This window comes from Geotrypetes seraphini, chromosome 4 (assembly GCF_902459505.1).
Source record: "Geotrypetes seraphini chromosome 4, aGeoSer1.1, whole genome shotgun sequence".
Classification (NCBI taxonomy): Eukaryota; Metazoa; Chordata; class Amphibia; order Gymnophiona; family Dermophiidae; genus Geotrypetes; species Geotrypetes seraphini.
Window position 1 is genome coordinate 193389647 of NC_047087.1, and position 20048 is coordinate 193409694.

A 20048-nucleotide genomic window follows, 5' to 3' on the forward strand; every position below is an offset into this window, starting at 1 on the left:
TTCTCAATTGCAGGGAGGAATTTATTAGAGGTAAGATCGATTTAATGAAGGCATCTTTTGTGGCCGTCAGGAGATTCTTTTGTGGCAGTAAGGAGATTCAGCGGATAGAAATCGAAGATAAATCCAAAGGGTCATAGCATGGCAATTGTTTTTGCTAGGTCATCATGAGATGCCAGTTCAAGTGACTGAAGGTTTCAGTTCCAGGTTCTCTCATTGGGGGGGGGGTTCGTTCTGTGTGTTTGCTGGGTTTTGAGGTGTTGAATCAAGACTTGCGCATATGCGATTGAGTTTTTTCATGGAAGTAGATGGAGAGGGTTTCACTGTCCAGGGTGGTTTGTAGGTTTTCTTGGTTTCCTTGTGAGACAGTGAGCAAGCTTTTTTGTCTTTGTGAAGAAGTTCCTTGATCTATTTGAAGCTTTCTGTAAGAGATTAGTTTAGTAATTTATTTTTTTTTTTTTTTTTGCATCATTGATGGATAGTTTGTACTCATGTAGCCATTTTTTCCAGTAGGCTTTGACCTGTTTTCTTTGGATTTGCATCAGTTTCTGTCTGCTTTCCTTAGTTCTCTTCTTTTTCCTAAGGTTTTTCCTAAGATCTCCAGGATCATAGACAGCGCAGGGGGAGAGGATACTGCTGTGCTCATCCACGTGGGAACAAATGATGTGAGCGGACGGAAGTATGACAGGGAAGAGATGAAGGGCCAGCTCCGCTCACTTGGAAGACAGCTGAAGATCAGGGAGGTGAAGGTGGCCTTCTCCGAGATCCTCCCAGTACCAAGAGCGGATGGAAAGAGACAAGGGGAATTGCAAGCTATTAACGCCTGGATGAGACGATGGTGCGAAGAAGAAGGCTTTGACTTTGTGCGCAACTGGACGGCATTCTGGGGAAAAAGCAAGTACTACAGAAAGGATGGACTACACCTCAACAAGGAAGGAGCAAGAGTATTGGCAGGCAACATGAAGAAGGCCATCGAGAAGGCTTTAAACTAACAAATAGGGGAAAGCCGACAGTCGACCACCAGTCGATGGCACGGACGACAGGATGCCCCGATGAAGAAACCATGGGCTACTACTCATACACAGGAGGGGACGACCTCACAGCAAATAAGAAAGACAAGGCAGGAAGGGACAACTCAGACACAGGAGGGGATGACCGTACAGCAAACAAGGGAGACAACACTGGAGCGGTTAAGGAAACCGTGAAAGAAACAGTAGAGACAGTAAAGAGTAGGAAGTCCAAAAAGGTAACACGAAGAGAACTCAAATGTATGTATACGAATGCTAGAAGTCTAGGAAACAAAATGGGGGAACTAGAGACAATAGCAAGACAAGATAAGTTGGAAATCATTTGTATAACAGAAACATGGTGGAATGAAGAAAACAAATGGGACACAGTGCTACAGGGATACAAACTATATAGAAGAGATCGAGTAGGGCAGAAAGGTGGAGGTATTGCCCTATATGTTCAGGAAGGAGTAGAATCTGTTGAAGTGGCTACGACGGAAATGAAAGAGAAGCTAGAGTCCCTCTGTATCAAGATTCTTGGCCAAAACAGCGCAGACACAAAAATTGGCCTTTACTATCGTCCCCCAGGACAGGCGGAGGAAACTGACTCAGAAATGATAGAGGAAATCAAACAAGAATGCAAGACGGGCAATGTAATAATATTGGGAGACTTCAATTTCCCGAGGATAGACTGGAAACTAGGAACCTCCAACTGCGGCAAGGAGGCCAAGTTCCTGGAGGCGCTAGGGGATTGCTTCCTGGAACAAATGGTAAAAGAGCCGACAAGAGGCAACGCCACCCTGGACTTGGTACTAAATGGCCTCACGGGTCCGACAAAAGAAGTGGAAGTTACGGTACCGCTGGGGACGAGCGATCACAATGTGATCAGCTTTAAGCTTGACATCGGGAATAGAAAACATGCCAAAACCTTAACCAAAACCTTAAACTTTAAAAAGGGCAAATACGATCACATGATGAAAAAACGACTCAAGAAAAAGGTGGACAAACTTGAAACGGTAGACCAGGCATGGTCCCTACTGAAAAATACTATCACAGAAGCACAAAATCTCCACATTCCGAGGATCTCCAAAGAGGGGAGAACAAAAGGTAAGGGAGAACCGGCATGGCTTACCAGACAGGTGAGGGAAGCCATAAAAGAAAAGAAGGACTCTTTCAAAAAATGGAAACACATGAAAACAACCGAAGCATGGAAAAAACATAAAGATGATCAGAAGAAATGTCACAAGGCAGTGAGGGATGCCAAAAAGGACTATGAGGAAAAAATAGCGCAAGAGGCCAAAAACTTCAAACCCTTCTTTAGATACGTGAAAGGGAAAAAACCCACAAAAGAGGCGGTGGGACCCCTGGACGACCAGGGAAGAAAAGGGTACATCAAAGAGGATAAACAAATTGCAGACAAACTAAATTCCTTCTTTGCGTCCGTCTTTACGGAGGAGGATACCGCAAAAATACCAGAAGCAGTGAAAGTGTTTAGTGGAGTAATAGAAGACAGCCTCACCACAGTTGAAGTGGAGTTGGACCAGATATACTACCAGATCGACAAACTTAAAAGTGACAAATCCCCTGGACCGGATGGAATTCACCCGAGAGTTTTAAAGGAACTGAAGGTTGAAATCGGAGAGCTATTGCAAAAACTTGCCAATCTGACAATCAGAACTGGACAAATACCAGAAGACTGGAAAATAGTGAACGTCACGCCAATTTTCAAAAAAGGATCGAGAGGGGAACCGGGCAACTACAGACCTGTGAGCCTTACGTCTGTCCCTGGAAAGATGGTTGAAGCACTGATCAAGGATAGCATAGTCCAGCACCTAGATACACACGACTTGATGAAACCCAGTCAACATGGGTTCAGGAAAGGGAAATCATATTTAACGAATTTACTTCAATTTTTTGAGACCGTGAACAAGCAAATTGATAGTGGAATGCCGATGGACATAATATATTTGGACTTCCAGAAGGCGTTCAACAAAGTTCCACATGAAAGACTTCTCAGGAAACTACAAAGCCATGGAATAGAGGGAGATATACACAGGTGGATAGGCAAATGGCTGGAAAACAGAAAGCAGAGAGTGGGCATAAATGGGAAGTTCTCAGACTGGGAAAAAGTGACTAGTGGTGTGCCCCAGGGCTCGGTACTTGGGCCGATCCTATTTAATATTTACATCAATGACCTGGAAGAAGGAGTATCCAGTGAGATCATTAAGTTTGCAGACGACACAAAGCTATGCCGGGCAATCAGATCGCAGGAGGATAGCGAGGAACTCCAGAGCGACTTGTATCAGTTAGAGAAATGGGCAGAGCAATGGCAGATGAAGTTCAACGTGGAGAAATGCAAAGTAATGCATTTAGGTAGTAAGAATAAGGAACACGAGTATAGAATGGCAGGCGCAACTCTGGGTAAGAGCGAACAAGAAAAGGACCTGGGTGTACTGATAGATAGGACCCTGAAGCCGTCGGCACAATGCGCGGCAGCGGCAAAGAAAGCAAACAGAATGTTAGGCATGATAAAGAAAGGAATCACGAGTAGATCGGAGAAAGTCATAATGCCGCTTTATAGAGCAATGGTCAGACCACACTTGGAATACTGTGTCCAACATTGGTCTCCCAACCTAAAGAAGGATATAAAACTGCTGGAGAGGGTGCAGAGACAAGCAACGAAGCTAATAAGAGGTATGGAGAACTTGGAATATGAGGAACGACTCAAGAAACTGGGACTGTTCTCCCTTGAGAAGAGGAGGCTGCGAGGGGACATGATCGAGACGTTCAAAATGCTGAAAGGCATCGATAAAATAGAGCAGGAAAATAAATTATTTACATTGTCCAACGCGACACGGACAAGAGGACATGGTTTGAAGCTAAGGGGGGGACAAGTCCAGGACAAATGCCAGGAAGTTCTGCTTTACACAGCGAGTGGTAGACGCCTGGAATGCTCTCCCAAAGGAGGTTATTAAGGAATCCACTGTGCTAGGATTCAAAGGCAAATTAGATGCACATCTCCTTACGAGAGGCATAGAGGGATATGGGTGACTAAAACTACATCAGGTGTATACCTGACTGGGCCTCCGCGTGTGCGGATCGCCGGACTCGATGGACCATGGGTCTGATCCGGAGATGGCAGTTCTTATGTTCTTATGTTGTCTGTCAACCAGGGGGAGAAGAAGTTACAAGTGTTAGGTTTTATTACCTTGTTTTCCACTAGGTTTCATATAGGGTCTTGACTTGCGCATGCCAGTTTGATGTTGCTTCTTCGATGGGTGTCGGTTCAGGTCCTATCATTTTGGCTATTTTACAGATGCTGAATGATAGTTTATGTAGGTTGACTGAATTAGGGTTGATTATCTTCTTGGGTGGGGTGGTGTCCTTGGTCTGGGGTTCTGTAGTTGAGTTCAGGAGATGGAACATAAGGTGGTGGTCAGACCAAGATCTGGTTCAGAGATGTAGTGTTGAGGGTTGGTAGTTTGGTCAAAAACTGGAGTGGATTTCTTCTGAACAGCTTGCGAGCACTTGGATATTACCTACTCATCCAGAATGACATACCTATTGCACTAGAAAATTCATTGCGTGAGTGTTGTAATGCTAGATAAGCCTGCTTCTTCAACTTTAGATGATAAAAAAAAGGACCCTATGGATCCAGCTGGAAATCGTGACCTTGAAAGTAGAAGCGCCCCACTTAACAGAATGAGTCAGTACAAACAGATGGTCAAGGAGACGGAACTTGTTGGTGATCTCCAAGTAACGCAGAACTCTGTGCACATTCAGTTTCTTCAACAGGTGACTGGGAACCTGTCGGCTGAAAGTCAGGCAAACACACAGCCTGATTGACAGGGAAAACCTAAACCATGCTTGACAAGCCGGAAGGAACCGTTCGAAGGAAAACCCCATCTCCGAATATGGAGGAAAGGGACCTTGCAAAATAAAGCCTACAGTACAGACAACCGACGCACCCATGTAATGGTGACCAGAAAAAACGGTCTTGAGAGTCAAGTCCAAGAGGGTAGCATCTCGAAGGAGCTCAAGATGAGCCTTAGTAATGCTAGACAATACCTGGTTAAGGTCCCAGGAAGAAAAAAGGTACTTAATCAGTGGTCGGACATGAAGAGCTCCCTTCAAGAATCTGGCAACATCAGGATGAGATGCCAAGACCGACCCATGCTTCTGGGATCAAAAACAGTAGAGCTTGGCCACATGGATTCAAAATGAAGTCACAATAAGGCCTTTATCCAAACTAGCTTGAAGGCGAGAATTAACAGCTCACGCTACAAGATTCCTGTCAACTTTTATTTTTCCTACAAAAAAAGGCTTTCTGGACAACTAAATTAATATCATTACCAAAGTGTACTCTAGAAGTTGCTTATATTATATAAACCCAAAACATACTTGCCTTCAGACATATCTTTGAGGACCAGGTTCTCCAGCTCACTCCAGTCTGTGTTCAATCGTTTCATCAACTTGAAGGCATTGACAGGATGTCCCAGGTACTCCTCTGGGTCCTTTGTGGCAGTAGCTGTCAGCTGGTCTAGTTTATTTGCCCATCTACAAAAAAAACAAAAACAAAAACCCCACACCCAAAGAAAAGGATTGACACCTTTGTAAACAAATAACACTCCACACATATAACCTAATTTCAGTTGGGCACAAGGGACTCTGGCTTTACAAAACCATACCTCAAGTATGTCTGCTATCAAAAAAACAAGGAGAAATGATGTCCTACCTGACAATTTCCTTTTCTTTAGTGAGCTACATTGTTCTGCATAGACTAGCTTTATCCCTTCTTACCAGCAGGTGAAGGTAGAGGAAGCTAAATTAAACCAGTGACACCACTGGTATAAACTGTTGGCAAGGGGCAAATTTATAGCTCCTTTTGCATGTAATTCACTTCACCTTCAAAGAAAAGACCAATAATATGTTCTCCTTTAGAGCAGAAACGAATGAGAACTTTCTTGCAAGAGTTGAAGCTCCCTCTATACATAACTAAGCAAGTGGCTGTAGACTAGCAGCAACATAGCTTTGGAGTAGGGAGGAGATTTTGGGATTTTGGCGGGGACGGGTGGGATTTCTGTCCCCACGCAACTCTCTACTCTAGACTCCACCAGCAACCAGTGCAGTTTCAGATGCAAGGGAGTGATATGCTCCCATTTTTTTAAACCATAAATGAGGCGAACAGCAGTGTTTTGGACTACTCACAATCTCTTTAAAATTTTCATATGAGCCCCTACATATACAATATTACAGTAGTCAAGAATGCTTAAGATGGAAGATTGCACCAACAGATGAAAAGAGGTTTCGTCAAAATACTTCTTAATGGTACGAAGCTTCCAGAGCACCGAGAAACATTTCTTAGTCAATAAATTGGTATGTTTTTCCAATGTAAGGTGTTTATCCAACGTTACCCACAATATTTCTATGGATTGTTCTATTGTTTCTTTGAGCTTGTCGTTAGGTGTTGCCAGAAAAAATGTAGTTTTTTCCTTATTTAATTTCAATTTAAAAGCCGTTATCCAAAGGTGGAGGAAGGTGGGGGGGAGGGACCCAGTACGAGAACCACCAGGTTTAACATCCCCGAGGTCAGACGGATCCCCAACCAGAACCCATCCAAGTTCCATCCGGCACCAAGGGGGAACCCAGGAGTCCAAAACAAAATCCAACAGTACTAAGAGGGGATCTGAATTAGTCTTACCTCCTGCTGTTGGAGACTGAGATAGACTAGATTGCTAGGGGGGAGTCTATCCTAATATACAAGTTTGTTCTCAGTCTCCACCTGCTGGTAGCAGAGAGGTATATTACCCAAGGGCTAGATTCACTAACCTGCCCGATCGTGACCGATCCGGGCAGGTCCGATGGATTCTTCAATCAACAATATTCAAATAGGGGCGCTCGGAGTAACGCACCATGCACCGACACGGATCACTAGTATGCGATCCACACGAATGCGCACACCATCTGTTTTCCCTGTAGATGGTCTGCGCATGCGTTCATGTTCATTCTGCTCTGTTTTGTTTTTGTTTGGTGGGCCCCGACTCTCCTGCTATCTGAATCTAGTCCAGGGCGATCCCCGGCGGCAGCAGCCTCTTAACCTCACTGGCCCTGACTCTCCTGTTCTCTGCCGCTTTCTCTGCAGTGCGAGCATTGAATGGGGGACAGAAGGAGACTAGTACAGCCCAGCGGCGTATCATCTCCTCTCGGATCAGTGCAAAAGCATTACCACTCCCATGTGCTAGGAGCCAGACGCCACAGCACAAGTTTTTCTTGTAAATTATGTTTGCTCACATTTAAATCTGTTGCACAGGATACAGGCAATCCCTGGTGGCAGCACCTTGTCTTGACTCTCCTGCTCTCTGCTGCCTTCCCCGCAGTGAGAGCCTGCAGGTTTAAAGTGGGGCTGCACTGCGTAGTGCAACCCTTCTTTAAACATGCGGGCTCGCACTGTGGGAAAGGAGGCAGAGAGGAGGAGAGTCGAGGCTGAAAGGCAGGAGAAGGGCAGAGAGCAAGGCGGCTTCTGCAGAGTACAGTCAGCGAGATCAGGGCAGCAGAGAACAGGGCAGAGAGCAGGGCGACAATGGAGCTGGAGAGTCGGAAGGATGTTTGTGACTGGTCCCCAGCAGTCACTTCTTCAGTTGATCGGCCAGCCTAGTCGGTTCACAAAATTTGTTTTATGAATTGCGTCCCTGCCTACTTTGCATGCTGTTCCCCTCATTTGCATGTGCGAATTGGATCAGCAGAGAGGTAAGTGAATTGGGCCAGAGTAAAATCAGGTCGCAAAGGGGTTGCAAACCGATCAGTACACGATCGGTTTGCTTTGTGATCTAGCCCTATACTGGTCTACCAGGCGGCCCTTAGGTCAAAGACCAGTGCCCTATTAGAGTCTAGCCTTGTGAATGTTCTGTTCCAGTAGAAACTTATCCAACCTTGTCTAGAATCCCTGAAGGGTGTTTTTCCCTATAACAGCCCCTGGAAGAGCATTCCAGGTTTCTACCACTCTCTGGGTGAAGAAAAACTTCCTTACATTTGTACAGAATCTGTTCCCTTCTAACTTCAGTGAATGCCCTCTCATTCTCTTCACCTTGGAGAGGGTGAACAGTCTCTCTTTCTCTACTAAGTCAATTCCCTTCAATATCTTGAATGTTTCAATCATGTCTCCTCTCAGTCTTCTCTTCTCAAGGGAGAAGAGGCCAAGTTTCTCTAGCCTCTCATTGTACAGCAACTCCCCCAGTCCCTTAACCATTTTGTTGCTCTTCTCTGGACCCTTTCCAGTAGTATTATGTCCTTTTTCATGTACAGTGACCAGTGTTGGACGCAGTATTCCAGGTAGGGGCGTACCATGGCCCGGTATAAAGGCATGATAACCTTTTCAGATCTGTTTGTGATCCCCTTCTTAATCATTCCTAGCATTCTATTAGCCATTTTTGCCACCGCCGTGCATTGCACGGATGGCTTCAGTGACTTGTCAACAAGTACTCCCAAGTCTCTTTCTTGGAGGCTCTCTCCGAGTATAGCTCCAGACATCCTGTATTTGTGCTTACAATTTTTGTTATGGACATGCATCACCTTGCACTTATCCACATTGAACCTCATTTGCCATTTCGCGTCTCATTCCTCAAGTGTATTTATGCCTGTTTGTAGGTCTTCACAATCCTTCTGTGTCTTCACTACTCTGAATAACTTTGTATTGTCCGTGAATTTAATCACCTCACTCGTTGTGCCAAATTCTAGGTCGTTTATAAATATGTTGAAAAGCATAGGCCCAAGCACCGAACCCTGCGACACTCCACTCGTGACGCTTTTCTAGTCTGAATATTGTCCATTCACCCCCACTCTCTGTTTCCTATCCGCCAACCAGTTTTTAATCCACGTGAGTATATCACCCTCAGTTCCATGGATCGCAATTTTCTGAAGTAGGCGTTCATATGATGTCAATCAGGTCACCTTTGTCTATCTACCCATTTACTGCTTCCATCCAAAAATAACCTCATTGCTAGTCTATGGGGATAATGTTCTATGGACAGATGAGTCAAAAGTGGAACTCTGAACACAGGTCCCCCTACATGGGTCTGGTATAAAGTAAATACACCATCTCACAGTAAGAACATCATACCAAACAGTCAAACATGGTGGTGGTAGTGTGATAACATGGGGATGCTTTGCTGCCTCAGGACCTGGAAAACTTGCCATTATTGAAGAAATCATGAATTCTGCACTATACCAGAAAATTATTAAAGACAGAGTCCAGTCATTTGTCCACAAGCTGAAGCATAATTGGGTTATGCAGCAAGACAATGAGCCAAAACACAAAAAATAGTCTACATCTGAGGAGAAACAAAAATATAGTTTTGGATTGGCCTAGCCAAAGCCCCACCTTGAACCCAATCGAGATGCTGTGGCAGGACCTGAAATGAGCAGTTCATGCACAAAAACCTATAAATGTGATTGTTGTAGTTGTCCAGGTCTAGCTGCGTCCGAATAAGTGGAACTGACATTTTAGTCAACAAATTGTGGCTTTCTTCATACACTGAAGATAAGCACAGTACAATAGCTGAAACATCAGTTTCACTTACTCAGATTCAGCAAGATCCACACACTGTCAACAGTCATGACACCAATTGCAGAAGCTTTAGAGTAGGGGTGCCCACACTTTTTTGGCTTGCGAGCTACTTTTAAAATGATCAAGTCAAAATGATCTATCAACATTAAAATTTAAAAAAACACAAAGCACACTGTATGCAGAGAAAATTTAATTATCATTTATATTCGGGGGTTTTCAAAGAGGTCAAGGCAGATGACTTTAAAATATGCAATGTCACCTCAGTAACAACTATACAAAATAGACAAATATACCCCCTCCCCTTTTACTAAACCACAATAGCGGGTTTTAGCACACAGAGCTGCCCTGAATGCCCTGCGCTGCTCCCAACGCTCATAGGCTCCCTGCGCTATAAACCGCCATAGTGCAAAATATAGACAGCAGATATAAATTTGGACATATTTTGATCACTAAATTTAAAATAAAATAATTTTTCCTACTGTAACCATGGGTTACAAAATAAATATGTTACAGTTGACCCAGGGCAATAGAGACCTGACAGGTGTTTTTTTTCCTCTAATATTTTAAAGTTAAAAGGGTTTTTTTGTTGTTGTTGTTGTCCAGCAAAGATAATGCTGTGTTTGCATGACTGATTGTTGGAATTCTAGACTGCTGATGTCTGCAACAGGTCTGATGACCTCATGTAGAAGTCAGGAGTGCTGGGGAGAATTCTAAAACTGCCAGGGAGAGCAGTTGGGTGGTTATCAGTCTGGAAGACAGGTTGGTCTTGGTTGCTTGCAAATAGAAAAAGATTTAAAAAAAAAAAAGATTTTATAGTGGATTTTTGGCTAATGTTAATTAAGTTCAAGTCTGGCCTATTTTTGTGGCAAGGGCTGTGTTTGGCTATTTCATACAGTGATTCTCTGTCACTTTTATGTTGAGGTGCAGAGCTCTTGTATTTAAATGGAATGTAGTAACAGTTAAATTAATTTTGTCTTGGTTAACATTAAGAAAACAGGATAGAAACAGTGGCGTACCTAGGGTATGTGGCACCCGGGGCCCATCATTTTTTGACACCCCTCCCCCCCCCCCATGTAAAAAAAATTTTTTTTTATTTTTTTTTGCAATAACCATGAAATGGAATAAATGGTCAGAATAGAAACAGGCAGTGAAAATTTTCTTTTATTGAACCTCATATATGTAACCATTATTCCAAACATAACATAACATAAATTATGTCTAAATTGTCATGACATTAGAAGTACATATGGAGTAGTTGCAGGTGATGCTTGGGACAGTTCTGATTGTGTTAGTTCGGTTTTATGTGTTTTTTGAATAGAAGGGTTTTTATTTCTTTTTGAAGGTTTTGCAGTCTGTGGTTGATATCAATTGGTTGTAGAGTTGGGGGTCGAGTGTTGCAGCTCGAATGGCTAGGAGGTTGTCGAACAGTTTTTTTCTTTTGACGTTTTTGGTTGGAGGGTGTGTGAATGGTGCACAAGTTCTCCTATGTCTGTTTGAAATGGATTGAATTATTTAGCTGAAGAAATTAGTTACCCCCCATTCCACACACATTAATTCTCTTCCATTTTTGTTCCCATTATAAAAAACACTGATAAGTTCCCAGAAAAAAAATACATTAAAATAAGAAGTGAAAACAAAGGCCCCTACAGATGAGAACATAACATAAGAATAGCCTAACTGGGTCAGACCAATGGTCCATCATGCCCAGTAGCCCATTCTCATGGTAGCCAATCCAGGACACTAATACCTGGTCAAAACCCAAAGAGTAGCAACATTCCATGCTACCGATCCAGGGCAAGCAGACACTTCCCCCATGTCTTAATAACAGATTATGGACTTTTCCTCCAGGAATTTGTCCAAATCTTTCTTAAAACCAGCTACACTATCTGCTTTTACCATAACTTCTGGCCACTTCATTTTTAAGTTTAGATCTTTCCTTTCAAACAGAGACCTTGCTAGATGTCAAATACAGCACAAGGTAACTTCACATGGACTTAGCTGTGCAGGAAATGTGAATCTCCTCATACACCCACCATATAGTGCAAAAATGTGCAAAGGTCTGTTTTTTTCTTTCGATCACTACATAGCCTAATGCCACACAAGCAGCGCTGTTACAAACATATTCTGTAGGTCAATGCTAAGGATAACAAAGTTTCCTTCCTTGGACCAGAAGGAGATAAACCACTGGAAGAGATCCCAAAACAACACCCAAAGACCCACTCAGTGTGTGAATCAGTTGAGTGGAGTGGACTAACTGGGGGGTGGAAATGGGCCCGGAGTTTGCTCAGCAGAATTTCCCAGACCACCTCTTCCTCTCAACACATTGACACGCTGCCACCATCACCACTAGGAACACCTCACTGGGTAGGCCAGCTATGCTATAAACTTTATAAAACACATTATTATATTTTCTTATAAAGCACATATTTTAACTGACCTATCTGACATCCTCAGCCTTTCCATTCACAAAAATAGAAGGAAGAAAAGTTCCCATTTCCTGCTGTCTCATGTCCCCGGCCTATACAATATTTTTTTTCTGCAGACCCTTCAAAAGTCTGACCAAATCCTCGTTTCACTTGCATTATAAAGTACTGAGGATGCCATCTCTCCCCAATCCCAGGTCCTAAAGTCTAAGACAGTAGCGCAAACTAATGCTGCCAGATACAGGAAAAAAAAATTTTGATTCGATTCAGCCCTATTGAATTGGTTTTTCAATTCGATTTTCCTGCCCAGTTGGGTGATTTTTTTCAAAACTCCTGGTGGGTTTTATAGCTTTTTCACCCCCTTTGGCTTCTCCTAACCACACTGGCGCTGTGGTGTAAATAAAATAAAGAAACAAAAAGGACTTTTCCTCTTTCTGTTAAATCCTAGCTCACGTTTGCAGTCCAACACCAGCTCTGGCAGGATACACATTTCAAATCTGACATGTTATAATCACAAAACAGAAAATAAAATTAATTTTTCTACCTTTTGTTGTCTGGTTATATTTCAAACCTTGTTAGTCCAAGGCTCTGGTTTTCTTCTGATAACTTGCTTGCCAGGGTCTCCTTCTTTCTGCATGCTAACCATCCATCTGCCAACTCTGTCCTCCCTTTCCATTTCCCTTCCCTTCCCAGGAAGTCTGGTATCTTTCCTTTTTTTCATCTCCCTCCACAGATCCACCTTTTCTTAAATACCCTTTCATCCGGCATCTCTCCCTCCTTCCCCACCATCCCAGAGTCCACCATCTCTCCGTTTCTTTTCCTAATTACCCTCCTATCCAGTATCTCTATCCCTCCTCCACACCATCCCTTGTGTCCAATTTCTCTCCCTTTCTGTTCCTTCCCTCCCTAAATCCCATGGTCCATCATCTCTCTCCCTCTCCTCTATTTTCAGACCCATTATTTCTTCCCCCCCCCAAAGTTTGGCATATGCATGTCTCTTTGAACACCCCCTTCCCTCCGTGTACTTCTAAATCATGGTCCCCCCCCAAAGGCCTGTCCCCCCTTAAAGGTCTGCCTGTCCCACCTTGAAGGCCTGCACCCCCCTTGAAGGCCTGTCCCCTCCCCTTGTAGGCCTGTCCCCCCCTTGAAGGTCTGCACCCCCCGAAGGCCTGTCCCCCACTTGAAGGCCTGTCCCACCCCCTTGTAGCTTCTCCCCCCCCTTGTAGGCCTGTCCCCCCTTGAAGGCCTGCCTGCCTGCCTTTCCCCCCTTGAAGGCCTGCCCCCCCTTGAAGGTCTGCACCCCCCCCCCGAAGGCCTGTCCCCCACTTGAAGGCTTGTACCACCCCCTTGTAGCTTCTCCCCCCCTTGTAGGCCTGTCCCCCCCTTGAAGGCCTGCCTGCCTGCCTTTCCCCCCCTTGAAGGCCTGCACCCCCTTGAAGGACTGCACCCCCCCCCCGAAGGCCTGCACTCCCTTGAAGGTCTGCACCCCCCCGAAGGCCTGTCCCCCCCTTGAAGGCCTGCCTGCCTGCCTTTCCCCCCCTTGAAGGCCTGCCTGCCTGCCTGTCACCCCCTCCCCCTTGAAAGCCTGCTTGCCTGCCCGCCCGCCCCACCCTGAAGGCCTGATGCCCCGACCCACCCCGAAGGACCGCTCGCCCCCCTGGCCTCCCCGCACCACCTATGAACAGCCGCAGCAGGATCGCGAAGTCAGCGTCAGCGATCCCTGCGCTGCTTCCTGCGCCACGGTCCCGCCCCTCCTCTGACGTCAGAGGAGGGGCGGGATCGCGGCGCAGGAAGCAGCGCAGGGATGCTGACGCTGACTTCACGATCCTGCTGCGGGCTGCTTCACAGGTGGTGCAGGAAGGTCAGTGGGGCGAGCGGTCCTTCGGGGGTGGCGGGGGACTGAACGGCAAGGCCGGGAACACCCCCTTAGGGCTGGTACCCGGGGCGGCCCGCCCCCCCCTAGGTACGCCACTGGATAGAAAGTAGCTTTATGACGTTGTAAGAAGTAGTGCTGAGGAAACATTTATTGATGAGTTCTGATTATTTATAAAAATCAATTGTGAATTGGAGTAAATTCTGCCACTAAAATATTTTGGTTTAGATAACCATGTGATTTATAACCTTGGAGATAAGCCTATAGATTAAGATATATTGTGGGTGGTGATTTCATGAGTCTCTGATTGCACTTCCTTCTGTCTGTAAATCAAATATTTCTTTCTTTCTGTCTCCTGCATGCTTCCTCTCCTCCAGACCTCATTCCATTCCAAACATCTCTCTCTATCCCTCCATGAGTCCAACTTTTCCTTCCTCTCTCCCTGCCCCCTCCCCTTTCTTTCTCTCTCTCCCTGCCCTCCCTTTCTTTCTATCTCTCTTTCCCTGACCTCCCTTTCTTTCTGTATTTCTCTCTCTCTGCCTCCTCCCCTTTATTTCTGTCTTTCTCTCTCCCTGCCCCCTCCCCTTTCTTTCTGTCTGTCTGTCTTTTTCTTTCACTGGTCCCCCAAGCTACCACCCCGATTTCTCCCTGCTTCCTTGATGCCAAGACAGGCGCGTATAAGCACCAGGCCCATAGCCTCCCCACCCCCCACCCCTCACATCAATTCTGATGTCGGAGAGGAAGTTCTGAGCCGGCCAATCACTGCCTGGATGACCTGGAACTTCCTCTCTGATGTCAGAATTGACATTGGGGGAGGGGGGGAGGCATGGCTGTGGGCCCTGCGCTTGTACATGTCTGGCATTGGGGAAGCAGGGAGAACAGATTGCAAAAGCAATGCAAATCTATCGCGGTGCCCGGGATGGGCTCTGCGATCAACTCGTATTGCCTTTGTGATCTACTGGTCGATTGCGATCGACCTTTTGGGCACCTCTGCCTTAGAGAATACCTACAAATGTGGTTGAATTAAATCAGTTTTGCAAAGAAGAGTGATGTGAAAGACATACCATATCAAAATCATAAGAAGTATTTGGTTGCAATTGTTGCCACTAAAAGAAATTAAGTTAAGGGGCAGTTACTTTTTCACAAGAATGATACCTCAAAATATAGGCTTGATGATACCTATAAAAATTTGGAAAATTTACCCCTCCCTCTGAAATTGATCTTTGTAAGGATACCAAAGCCACTCTTGGAGTTTTACCCAGCCAAACACATTTTAACAGAATGCTATTTAATTTTTTATAAAAGGACCCTTGAAAATATACCGGTAACATACCCATCTGGTAACAAACCACAGGCAAGATCATCATCTTAATAGTTTGGACTCTCCCCCACCAAGAAAGGTGTAAAGGATTCCATTGCTCACACATTTCCGTAACCTTCTGCAACAACGATTTTTCATTTATTTTCATTGTTTCATCCAATGTATTTTTAATCCATATGCCTAAATATTTTATTCCATCTTCCTTCCAAAGAAAAGGAAATGAATCATACAAACCTTTTGTACAGTGTACATTGAGTGGAAGAATTTCTGATTTAGACCAATTTATCTTATAGCCCGAAAATTTCCCAAAATTCTCAATCATTTTAAATAAACATGGAATGGTTGTCTCAGGATTCCTTAAATAGAGCAAAATATCATCCGCATAAGCCGATATCTTATATTCTCGATCCTTATGAGGAATACCCTGAATCTCCTCCGCTTGCTGAATAGCTAATAACAAGGGTTCCAAAACAATATCAAAAAGCAAAGGAGATAAGAGACAACCTTGTCTAACCCCCCGTTGCAACCTAAATCCTTCTGAAAAAGTATTATTAATATACAATTTAGCAACAGGGGAACTATACAATGCTTGAACCATTTGTATAAATCCTGGGCCAATACCAAACCATGCCAACGTTTGGTACATAAAGGTCCATTCAACACAATCAAAGGCCTTCTCTGCATCAAGAGATACAGAAAAAACCAGATCATTTAAGGCTTTTGTCAGCATATGACATGCAAGCCTAGTGTTGTTAGAAGAATGCCTTTGAGCAACGAATCCTGTTTGGTGCAAACCAATAATAAAAGGGAGAGCTTTAGCCAAACGTATAGCCAAAATTTTAGCTAATAGTTTTCCATCAACATTAATTAAAGAAATAGGCCTGTAGTTTGAAACCACTGTAGGATCTTTATTTGGCTTAGGCAAAACTATGGTTAACGATTCTGCCATGGTACCTGTAATACAACCTTTATTTAGTTGAGACTGAAATAAATTTAGCAAATATGGCAACAGGGTAATTTGGAATGATTTATAAAACTCAACTGTAAAACCATCACCACCTAGAGCGGATCCAGTTCTAAGGGACTTCAATGCTATCTGCAATTCATTTATCGAAATTGGTTTTTCTAACTTTTCTTTTATATGATCAGGAACCTTCGGTCCTTCAATTAAATTTAAAAATTCGACTCCTTCCTTTTCTTTATCTAAATAAGGCTCAGAAGAATATAGATCTTTATAAAACTTCAAAAATTGTTTTAAAATAGAATCAATTTGAGAATAAGACTTCCCTTTATCATCTTTAATTGCAATTATCTTAGTTTTCCTTTTTTTTGCTTTCAAATAATTCGCCAATAATCTTCCCGCCTTATTTGAATTTCCATAATACAATGCTTGTTGAGAAAATAGATCTTTTCTAATCAGTTTGGAAGAGATCTCATTATACTTTCCTTTCATTTTTAAGAGGTCTTGTAATGTTGAATATTCCCATTTATCTACTAATTTTGATTCTAATATCTTTATTTTTTTGTTCCAAATTAGAAAATTGTTTTTTAATTTGTTTTTTAATATAAGCCGAAAATGAAATAATTTGACCTCTCATGGTTGCCTTAAAAGCATCCCATAACGTTTCCATAGAGACATCTTCCGTATTATTAATATGAAAATACTCATTCATTTTCCCTTGCATTTCCTCTATGAAATTTGATTCCACCAGCAATGTATTATCAAATCTCCATACAGGTCTACTATCCTCTTGGTCACGTATTTTAATTTTAATCCACACTCCCCCATGATCAGACAAAATAATTGGATCTATGGAGGCTTGTGTTACTTGTTGAACTAATGAATCTGAGACAAATATATAATCTATTCTTGAAAAAGATTTATGCACATGGGAACAAAAGGAAAATTCCTGATCAATATGGTATGTATTGGATCCTCCCAGAACTCATAGGAAAACTCCCAGACTGGTTATGGATAGAATGGCAACTCATGTCTCCATTGCGTCTGTGCCATGTGCTCAGTATCAAAATGCCTAGCTACAGTAAGGACAACAGAATACTAGCCGATACATGGAAAACTTTACAGTATGTAAGCAATTTAACAACTATTCCAATTTACAAATCTACAAGTTAATCTATATGGGTAAACTCCAAGATTCAAATTGGCGGAGAAAGGCTAGTCTGGAAGCATTGGATGATAGCAGGAATACGTATATTGGATGATGTTATTTCTAATGGTACTATGCTTGAATTTTCACAGTTGCAGCATAAGTTTGGACTTAATAAATCAGAAAATTTTAGATGGTTACAACTGAAGCATGCCATTCAGGCGGGGTTCCCTGATTGGAAAAACCTTAATAATCATTATAGTATGGAGTTTCTTTGTTTTCAGACAGACTTCTTGGGTTACCAGGCCGCCCAGTGGTATAAAATATTAAGTGGATTTACTAAAAAGAAATTAAAAACTGGTTTAAGAGATATTTGGAGCATTGAGATTAAGCATGAAATTACTGCATCTCAATGGCCATGAATTTGGTCTTGGAGGATGAAATGTACGGTGTCTGCATCTATGAGACAAACTTGGTTTTTTCTGTTACATAGAGCGTTATGGACCCCTGTTAGGTTGCAAAAATTAGATAGTTCTTTGTCTAATAGATGCTGGCATTGTCATCTAGAAGTAGGAACTTTAGATCATTTATTGTTTCATTGCCCATATATTATGAATTTTTGGAAATCAATTTAGGACCAAATTAATAATTTATTAGATAACCCAGTGGCATTATCTTATGGTACTGTGATATTTGGTATGGAAATGAGAGCAAAAAGTCAGATTTCTGCTAACAACAATAAATTACTACTAATAATGACTGGGGTTGCCATTCAGCAAATTACATATAATTCGAAGGATTGGAGGAGATTAAATTATAACTTTTGGTGGAATTCTTTATGCCATATCTATAAAATGGAAAGATTTATTGCTTTACAAAAGGGATACTTTAAGAAGTTTCAGGATGTGTGGAAACCATTAACAAAATATTGTAAGGATTAAGTAAAATTATTTCCCTTTTAATTATAAGTTCAGGATATAGGGAGGGGGTATTTTTATTATTACATATATTATATAATAATGGAAGATATGGATGGGAGGGATGGGAAAGGGGAAGGGATAAAAATTTATATAATGTACCAATGATTGTTTATAAGTGATATATTTATTGTTACTGTGAATGAATATATTTTACACTTAATGTAATTTTGAAAATAAATAAAAAATATTTTAAAAAAAAGAATGATACCTCAATAATCTTCTTTCTAAAAGAAAGGCATACGAGTCTTGAACCAGTGGGTTATTCTTTAATCACGAGTTGTGTAGAAGGAAACATCTGCATTTTTCAGCTCTGCCTCCTGCATCCCTCCTCAATTGTACCAAAGCAATTGAAAACCTCCGTCAAATCCAGAGAAGCTAAAAATTCTCCCAGTGCAACCGATTCTATGATAAAATGAATGGTCTCCATTCGGAATTAGGGATTTCTCTTGGCTTCATTGTCCAACTTCTGATCCAGTATTGGTCTCCAGGCATCTGAATATATAGAGTATTTGCCCAAGCCTGATCCTTCAGCTGGTATATGTTCTACGGCCTGAATAGCCAAGAGCTGTTTCACCATTGCTCAAACCACTTTCTCTGGCCACCTAACCACTTTCTCTGGCCACCTGGCTGGTGAGTCCACAAATAAGTCCAGTAGAGGACAAAAGAATTTGAGCTTGTATCCCTTTCAAATGATGTCCAGCACCCAGTGGTCTGAGCAAATCCCAGTAAGCCAACAATCTCCCTCCTATTCGCGGGGATTTGGCTATTGACCTGGAATCATTGAGACCTCTTAGAAGCTGCTGTGGGTCTTGAACTGGAGTGTGGAGCTCGCCTTAAACCTCCAAACCTCTGCTGAGCACCCTAAAATGATCTCTGAGTAGAAGACTCCACTGAGGACTGATGAAATCATCTAGAACCTTGAAAAAGTACCATGACCTGGCCCCCCAAGGGTATGCGGTCTACCGACTGGCAAAAAATTAGGACAATGATGTGTCATACTAGCCATCACATCGTCCAGCCCCTTGCCAGAGAGCAACTGGCCTCTGAAAGGCAGCCTGCTCAACTGGAATCAGAATCTCCCACCAATTGCCTGATCTAGAGCATTCCACAGGCAGACACAGAATAAGCAGACACCTTGCTCATGACCCTGAACATGTCATATAGAGCCATCTACCACATAATCCACCCCCAAAATTAGCAACCAGGGGTAGGTGTTGCTATCTGCTGATGGAGCCCGATACAAAATGTTATAGCAGGTGCATACAATAAATGAAGAGGCAGCTGCCGCTTTCAAACCCAAAGTCAAGACCTCAAACTGTCTCTTGAAGACTAAATCCATTTTGCAGTCTTGTGCATCCTTTAAAATTACTCCACCTTCACTAGGCAGAGAAGTATGTTTGGTAACTTGTGCCCCCCCCAATGAATCCTATTTAAGCATGACAAACAGCTGCAGAAAATCAGGAGCCATCGGATGCAATCTTGTCATAGCCCTAGCCACCCACAAGAGACCTTACGGAGACTCCCAATGCTCCGTTAAAATCACTGTAATGTCCGGGTACAAAGGAAAAATGTGGTCTGAGCCTTAGAGCTGCTCATGACAGAAAGCCAAGTAGCAGAGCTCTGTGGAGGTTCAAGCTTTAATTCCCTCAAGGATGCTATAATAATTTCCAGCAAAGTTGCTGGTTTAAAAAGCTGGCACATTTTTGAGTCCTCTCTCTGGTCCAGAACTGCCACAGACTCCTGACTGGTGGCTCCCAGCTGAGACCCTGAATCCTC

The 20048-nt window shown here is 43.0% G+C and overlaps 1 protein-coding gene across 1 annotated transcript in view; it reads right to left on the bottom strand.

The window, feature by feature from the left end:
- Positions 1–20048, bottom strand: part of LOC117359732 (prolyl 4-hydroxylase subunit alpha-1-like) — a 187927-nt gene that overhangs the window by 159556 nt on the left and 8323 nt on the right. Inside the window, exon 4 of the mRNA XM_033942949.1 lies at positions 5410–5561. Within this exon, the coding sequence (XP_033798840.1) occupies positions 5410–5561 (152 nt within the window). The remainder of the gene's footprint in view (positions 1–5409; positions 5562–20048) is intronic.